Source organism: Microcaecilia unicolor, chromosome 3 (genome assembly GCF_901765095.1).
Source record: "Microcaecilia unicolor chromosome 3, aMicUni1.1, whole genome shotgun sequence".
NCBI lineage: Eukaryota > Metazoa > Chordata > Amphibia > Gymnophiona > Siphonopidae > Microcaecilia > Microcaecilia unicolor.
This window is the reverse complement of record NC_044033.1, coordinates 60,565,984-60,574,508: the sequence shown is the minus strand read 5'-3', so window position 1 is coordinate 60,574,508 and position 8,525 is coordinate 60,565,984. Positions and strand designations below refer to the sequence as shown.

General features: G+C 49.3%; 1 protein-coding gene across 1 annotated transcript; it reads left to right on the top strand.

Annotated features, from left to right (window-relative positions):
• Nucleotides 1-4,807: 4,807 nt before the first annotated feature.
• Nucleotides 4,808-7,605, top strand: CCDC185 (coiled-coil domain containing 185). Its single transcript, XM_030194641.1, has one exon. It carries the CDS (start codon nt 4,973-4,975, stop codon nt 6,521-6,523), a length of 1,551 nt encoding a protein of 516 aa, XP_030050501.1. The 5' UTR covers nt 4,808-4,972; the 3' UTR covers nt 6,524-7,605.
• The last annotated feature ends 920 nt before the right edge of the window (nt 7,606-8,525 follow it).

Genomic DNA, 8,525 nt, shown 5'->3' with positions numbered 1-8,525 from the left:
GCGCAATTCCAGGTGTAGGGGTCGCCGCTACCACTCCCTCCGGTACCATTGCCCGAGCTTCCTTCATCGTTCAGACCTGGTGCATTTTGCCGTCCTTGTAGAACACCAAGGCAAAGAGATGCCGCCACCGGAATCGTATACCCATCTCTCGCAGCTTAATGGTCATGGGCAGTGTTGCCAGGTGGGCGGTTTTACCGCCCAATTGGGCGGTTTTCCGCGACCCGCCGCGGGAAGTTTTTGCCCGCGGCGGGTTGCGGTTTTTTGGGCTGGTTTTTGTGCTTCGGGCGGTTTTTTTAGGTGGCTTTTTCGGCCGCGGTGGGCGGGGTTAGTGACGTTTTGGGGCGGGGTTAGTGACGTGGGAGGCGGGGGTTAGTGACGTGGGAGGCGGGGTTAGTGACGTGGGAGGCGGGGTTAGTGACGGGGAAGGCGGGGCCGATGACGGCGGGGGCGGGGTTGATGACGGCGGGGGCGGGGGTGATGACGCGGGGGCGGGGGTGTCAGGGGCGGGGTTTGAGTTTGGGCGGTTTTTGGGCTGGATTTTGGGCTCCTTTAGGCTGGAAAAATATTTTCCACCTGGCAACCCTGGTCATGGGCTTCAAATCCGCTGTTCTTTTCAGCGTTGCCGCTGCTAGATCTTGATAGATTTCCATATTATATGAGTCTCATTTAAAATCTTTAGCTTGTCTAGCTGCTGCCAATACTCTTTCTTTCAATTTGAAGTCCCGGAAACAGGCTATAATATCCTTGGGTAGATTATTTCGCACGGGGCCCAGCACCCTGTGCGCCCTCTCCACGGCTACTGATTCCGGCACCACTGGGGCTTCTGGCGTCGACAGGAGCGCACTAACCAGCTGCTGAACTACCATCTCAGCTTCCTGATAGGTCGGGGTTTCCCGTAGGCCGCGAAAGTGCAGATTACATCGCCTACTTCGATTTTCTAGATCTTCTAGTTTGTTATTTATTTGCTGCTGGCCGATTCTGAGGTCGGAGACCTGCATATCTAGCGAATGCACTGCTTCCGCCTGGTCATCTATTCGGGTTTCGGCCTGCTCCACTCTGTGTCCCAACTCCGCAATTTTTCCTCTCAAATCTGCACCCAATGTGGTTAGTTCCAGCCGGACCGCCTTTATATCAGAGCGCATCTCCTCAGCCATTTGCGCAGCTCCGGGAAGTTAGCGATCTCCCCAACCACCGGCTCCTGGGATTGGAACAGCTCTATTCCAGATTGCTCCTTCATTTCTCCTTGCATGTTAGAGGATGCCCCCGCAGTCTCTGCCATGTTTTTTACAGCTGTCCCTCCCTCATATGCGAATTGGGACAAATTTACTGTATCCCTGCTTGCCTGCATCACCTTGCTGCAGTTCTGCACTCTTCGGCTCTGCTCCACGGTTATTTGCGCTTGTGTTCGCCGCCTCGGGAGGGAGAAATTCACTCAGATTTAATCGGGTGTGCTGGAGCTCCACGTTCAGGCAGCCATTAGCTCCGCTGATGTCACTTCCTCCAGATTTGTTCGTTTTTGAGCTGGGTGCCTTCAGTTTCCATTATCGCTGAAAAAACGAAACAGCCCAGCTCAAATCCGCACAAATCCGATGCATTTGGCTGGCACAAACCGTATTATCGGAAAAAAGATAGACGCCCATTTTTTCCGAAAATACAGTTTATCCCGCCCCTTCACGTACCCGTTCTCGGAGATAGACGCCCATGGAGATGGGCATTTGCGTTCGATTATGCCCCTCAACGTGCCCCAATGAAAGGAGAGTTTAATTCTACTTCCATTTAATTTCAATATATTCCATCATCTTTATAACACCAGGCTTCCCAAGGCAGATTACAACAACATTTAAGATGAACCCATCATGAAACAGGATATCCTCACTGAAATGTGGCCATCTGCAGACCTGCCAAGTCTCCCGCATTCAGCGGGTCATCTCCCGCACTCCCGCCAAATCGGGAAAGTCTCCCACTGAGATACCGCGGCGGTAGCTCCCCCTTCCATCCAGTATTAATTTCCTGGCCGTTGTTGCTTCTTCTGTTGAGCAGCAGTGGCTGCGACGCTGCGACCAAAAAAAAAGAAAGCGCAGGGACACAGCAGCCTTCAGGCATGTGCTATTAGCTCTGCCACTCCTCTCTCTACCCCTGAACTGGAGCAGGAAGTTGACATCTACTTCCTGCACCGCTCCGGGAATGGAGGACCGGCTGCAGAGCCGACAGCCCATTCCTGAAGGCTGCTGTGGCGCCGTGCTTTTTTTTTTTGTTTGTTAGCTCTTTTTTATTTTATTTTTTTGTCGGCCACTGCTGCTCAACAGGAGAAGCAGCAGTGGCCAGGAAATGGATATCTGGTGGAAGGGGGAGCGGGAGGCAGGAGGTAGAATGGAGTGGGAAGATGGGGAGAGAAGGAGGGGACATGGAGAAGGGCTGGAGAAAGATAGAAGCTGCTGGAGATGAGGATGGGGAGAAAGAGGGGATCCTAGCTGAGAGCAGAAAGAGGGAAGACGCCGGAAGAAGGGTAGGGAGAGAAACAGGAGAGACATTGAAGGATGGGGAGAGAGGGGGGCATGATGAATGGAAAAGGGTAGACAGAGAGAGACACTGGATGGAAAGAAGGGGATAGAGTGAGAGACACTAGTGAGAGGGGGTACACAGATGGAAGGATAAGGAGAGAAAGAGGGAAGACGGATGGAAGGATGGGGAGAGAAAGACGCTGGATGGAAGGATAGGGATAGAAAGAAGGAAGGAAGAAGTTTGGTAGAATGATAGGGAGGGAAAGAGGGGAGATGGATGAAAGGATGCAGAAAGAAAGGGGAGAGACTGGAAGGAGACACTGAATAGAAAGGGTAGAGAGATAGAGAGACACTGGATAGAAGGAGGGGAGAGAGAGAGAGACACTAGATGGAAGGATAAGGAGAGAGGGTAGATGGGTGGAAGGATGGGGAGAGAAAGAGGGAAGACGCTGGATGGAAGGGTAGGGAGAAAAAGAGAGGAGACGCTGGATGGAAGGATGCAGAAAGAAAGAGGGGAGACACTGGAAGGATAGGGAGAGAAAGAGGGGAGCTGCTGGATGGAAAGGGGGAGAGGACAGAGTAGTGAAATTCTAGAAGTCTTTCACTACTCAAAGTGGGGCGGGGCTGTGGCATGTACTAAAATCTCCCTCTCAAAAATTGGGACCCCCTTTGGCAGCTCTTCATCTGTATTGTATACGGTGTATTTATCTAGTTTTAAGTGTAGACAAATGAGCACAAAATACAGAGTTTAAAATTGTGGTTTCTAGCAACTATAATAAATTTTAAGCTGTTTTAGTGATATTCAATCATTATTTCATGATATGGGAAGCTTTCACATAAATTAAAAAGCAGTCCAATAAGTAAAAAACAAGAAAACAAAAACAACTTTTGTCCTCCACCTTTTAAGGCACTGCCTATCCAATTGAAGCAGCTTTAGACTTGTTCCAGATGGATCAACAATTAAAAAAAAAAAAAACAAACGACAATGTGAATGCAGCAGCTCATAGGTTTGCTTGCTTTGTTTTGAGTAAACGGGAATGACAGCTGTGCTGGGAAGGGGAAAGTCAGACTGTCCTAATTGGCTTCATTGCATACAATGGGCTAGATAGGCTCACTTCCACTCCTGTTTATCAATAGAAATAAAACAAAATAAAACATGGAAAAGAAAGTAAGATGATACCTTTTTTATTGGACATAACTTAATACATTTCTTGATTAACTTTCGAAGGTTGCCCTTCTTCGTCAGATCGGAAATAATCAAATGTTGGTAGATGACAGTATATATACAATTTTATGCTTTGTAATGGGCTAGAAAACCCAGATATTTGTTAAGTCCTATTTGGTGGGTGTCAAAATATTTAATCATTTTGACTTCAAAGGTCTTACGTTCCTGTATCGTTTTAAAGTTCTCACAGTGGTGTACCAAGGGGGGGCGGTGGGGGCGGTCCGCCCCAGGTGCATGACGCTGGGGGGGGGTGGGGGGGTGCCGCGCCTGTCGGCTCTTCGTTTTCATGCTCCCTTTGCCGCGGAACAGGTTACTTCCTGTTCCGGGGCAGAGGGAGCATGAAAACGAAGAGCCGGCAGGCGCGCGCGGCACCCCCCCCCCAGCGGCGTGCACCCGGGGGGGGGTTCTTTCACCGGGGGGATCGGGGGCGTCGCGTTGTTCTGGGGGGAGGGCGCTGCACCTGGGGGAGGGGCGCATCGGCGATCCGCCCCAGGTGTCAGCCCCCCTAGGAACACCACTGAGTTCCCTTTCAGGATCCTTACCATGAAATCACTGGTACAGTGTTCTGGTTTTGTAAAGTGCTGTCCCATACCCATTACAAAGCATAAAATTGTATTGCTTTGTAAACTGTATTGCTCTCCTATCTCCCTGACTCTCACCTATCCTCCCCCATTCTGTTAGACTGTCACTGAAATGCTTTGATGTTTCACTCATCCCGTCTCCATGCATATAGACAATCACTGAAATGCTTATTTCCCATCTGACAAAGAAGGACAACCTTTGAAAGTTAATCAAGAAATGTATTAAGTTATGTCCAATAAAAAAAGTTATCATCTTATTTTCCTTTCCATGTTTTATTTCTATTGATTACCTTTAAACGTGGACTAAACGGCTACCACACCTCTCTACTGTTTATTAAACATCCTTGGGCAGCGTGTACCCTTTTGTGAGGTGGCACCGGCGCGTCACAAAGACTTCCGTGATGCTAGGGGGCGCAGGAGCCGGGGCAGACGCCAAAAGGGAAAGAAGAGAGGCAAAGAGAGCGCGCGTGCGCACGAATCCCCTCTCGGGGATCCTTGAGCCCAGCGTCGGCCGTGGTTACCAGGCAACGCGACCCTGGGGCAGGCCTCGCGCCGACCTTACCAGGGAGGCGCCTGCGTGCGCCCCGCGGGGGCCCCGGGAGAACGGCAGTTGTTGCGGCGCGAGTCGGCGGGAGCCCCGGTGGCCCCCCTGAGAGGCTGCGGCGATGGGCGGCGAGATAGCGGAAGAGGGGCGCGCCTCGCCCCTGCTGCACTTGGACCTGCACAACTTCGAGGAGCCAGGCAACCGCGGCAGCCGCTACGTGCTGACCAGCCCCCGCTCACTGGAGGCGTGCGCCCGTCAGGGAGTGCTGCCTGTGCAGCTCGTGCACAAGCCCCTGCGGAAGTTCTTGAGCGAGCACCCGGCCGCCTCGCAGGTGGGCGCTATGCGGCTGTACGAGGAGGCGGAGAAGCAGCGCCGCAGGAACCTGCGCCGCTGCCAGCAGGAGCGGCAGAAGCTGCTGCGGGAGGGGGAGAAGGAGGAGGAAGCGGTGGCGCTCCCCACCACGCCGGTCCCCGGCGCGAGCTGCAACAGCACATTCACCGACGAGGACCCGGACTGCTTCAAGAGGGAGATCCAGAAAAGCGAGGAATGGCTGAGGGGCCCGAGCAGCTTCACGCACTGGGGCGAAGTTCCAGACCAAGGCGACAGCAACAGCAAGGAGGAGCCCCTGGGAAGTGGTGGCGGGCGTCCGATTGCGGCGAGGAAGAGCTGGAGCTCGGGAGACGTGAACCTTCGCGGCTCGGCGGCTGCCCGGAGGAAAGCGCTCCTGCTGGCCCGGGGCATCGAGAGGGAGGCGCCGCTGCCCGCCAAGGACCGCAAAATCGCTGCCCTTATGCTGGTCCGGCACCAGGAGGAGCGGGAGAGGCAGGAGCGGGGGCTGCGGCCGGCCTGGGAGGAGCTGAAGCAGGACAAATCCACGGACAGGGACGGCGGCGGCAGGAAGACGAGGCCGCCGTCAGAGAAGAGCAAAGCCCAGAGGGAAAAGCGCAACAGAGAGCACCTGGTGCAAGAAAAGGAAAACGCCGACAAGCGCAATCAGCCGCCAGAGAAGAAGATAGGCCAAGCTCTGCGAGCCAGGCTGCTGGAAGAGAGGCGAAGGATCCAGCTCGGCGACGAGTATGACCGGATCCGGCACCTGAAGCAACAGGTGGACAAGCAGCTACGAGCCGAGGAGACGGCGAAAAGGGCGGTCCTGGAGGGGAAACTGCAAAGAAGCAAGGGAGCCTACGAACTCCTGATAGAAGAGAAGAATAAGGAGCTGAAGGAGAGGGCGGTTAGAGAATCTGAGCAGATGACCAAGGCCAAAATGCGCGCCGGGATGCAAGAGCAGCAGCAGAGGAAGCGCAAGGAGCTGCTGCTTCAGAGGACGAACCAGAAAATCCAGCAGGCCAGGGAGTGTGTCTTCAAACACATCCAGGAAAAAGCGGAGAGGGTTAGGGAGTTCAACGCGCAGAAAGAACGAGCCCATAGTCTCCTGAAGCAAAGGGTGGACGAAGAGGAAGAATACCACAGACGGGGAATGGAGCAGTTCATCAAAATGAAGAGCAAAAAAAGTGATCAGATCCTGAAGGAGAAGGAAACCAGCCTGGAGGAATCCAGAAAAATAGCCAGAGCCTCTTTCTACATGAGAGATAGAGTGAGAGAGCAAATTAACAGCAGGCCCTTCAACCAAATGGTACTGGAAGCCCAACTTAATGCAAGTCTGATCAAATAGTTACCAGCTGCAACACCAACTTAAGACATATTTACAAAGAAAACAAATAAAGGTTTTTAAAATAAATTATTATTTAAGAGCTCAGATGCTTAGGACTTTAGAGGTTTCATAGAAGATGTTTCGCCATACTGTAAAAAAAAAAAAAAGTACAGATTTGGTTATGGTGCATATTTTTATTTAATAGGCATTTTTTGTATACTACAGTTTTAAGTTAGTGGCCTAAAAAGAGAGTTCATAGGTATAGCCCACTGATTTTATGAGCTGACTGAAGCCTGCTTTGTGAAACTAAAAAAAAAAAAATACAGTACTAAAGGATTATCTGGACTTTGCCAAACATTAACTAAAACAAGGACTATGTATTAAGGCTACCGTTTCTTCACCTTAACTTGTGGAATATATAGTATTCTGCACAAATACTAAGTAGAGTGGAACAGGTAGATGTGAATCGTTAGTTTACTCTTTCTAAAAATTCAAGGAGTAGGGGCACAAAATGAAGCAACTAAGTAGTAAATTTAAAACAAATCAGAGAAAATATTTCTTCTCAACATATAATTAAACTCTGGTATTTGTTGCCAGAGAATGTGGTAAAAGTTAGATTTGCAGGGTTTCAACTAGGTTTGGACAGGTTCCTAAAAGAAAAGTCCATAAGCCAATATTAAGACGAACTTAAGAAAATCCAATGCTTGTTCCTGGGATAAGTAGCATAAAATCTACTTTTGGGATCTTGCTTGGTATTTGTGACCTGGATTGACCACTGTTGGAAACAGGATACTAGCCTTCGGTCTGGCAACCCCCTGGCCAGGTCGCAATCCCATACTTGGGTTTCACGATCCCCTTTAGGGTGTGACTCACAGTTTAGAAAACTCTTAAGGATTAAGACAACTGTTTAATACCATTCAATATTTTTTTGAAATATTTAATCTTTAAATGATCATAGCACAGAAGCACCCTCCCCTGCCCAGCATGATCAAAGTTTCAAGGGTACCTCTGTGTTAAACAAGGTGACAGGCCCAGTCCCTGTGTATCTGGCACATTTTAGAAGCAAGTGGCAATAGTCTGAGAGAAGCAAAATGATTACTATTCACCTAGGAAGAAAAATTTTGTTTAGTGTGTTAACTGTTTTTGTTTTGTTTTGTTACATTTGTACCCCACGCTTTCCCACTCATGGCAGGCTCAATGCGGCTTACATGGGGCAATGGAGGGTTAAGTGACTTGCCCAGAGTCACAAGGAGCTGCCTGTGCCTGAAGTGGGAATCCAACTCAGTTCCCCAGGACCAACTGTGTATCTTAAATCCATATATTATTCCTCTTCAAGTGTAACCCAAATTGGCTACCTCCTGGGTTTTTAAAAAAAAATTTTTTTTTTTTTTGGGGGGGGGGGGGGGAGTGAGAAATTTGGATGCACCTTCAAAGTACAAATTCTTAAGTGTTACACATTTTTCTTGTGGCATAACTAGCAATGGAAAGGCATCAGTTGTAGAGTTTTGCACAAGTTGAAGAAGTTACTGGCAGTAATTCTAAATAGCAGTGTTTAATGGTACAAAACACACTGAAGAGTAGAGGTTGACACAATGACTTCCACACGAGGGATTGAAAACACAAAGGGACACCACGGTGAGACTTAGCACAGAGCCTTCTTCAAGGGGGAAGAAAACCTCTGTACATTGAATAAATACATAACACATAAAATAAGTTCCGTTTATTGCATCCATTACTTTGATATCTTTTAGTCTGTTTCAACATAAATAGTCTTTCACTGGTATTTTTATAAACTATATGCTACTGAGCATTTTTCATGTATGTAGATTGATCATTTTCAATATTTCCATCTACGTACGTGAAAAATACTCAATAGCATGTAGTTTATAGAACTACCAATGAAAGACTATATTGAAACAGACTTAAAGATAGCAAAGGGGCCTGGAATGCTCTCCTGAGGGAGATGATGGAGAAAAAAAACTAGCGGAATTCAAAATGGCATGGGATGAACGCAGAGGATCTG

What these genes read in the sequence shown, in the direction of transcription:
- CCDC185 (XM_030194641.1), top strand. Translation starts at nt 4,973, where the DNA reads ATGGGCGGCGAGATAGCGGAAGAGGGGCGCGCCTCGCCCCTGCTGCAC.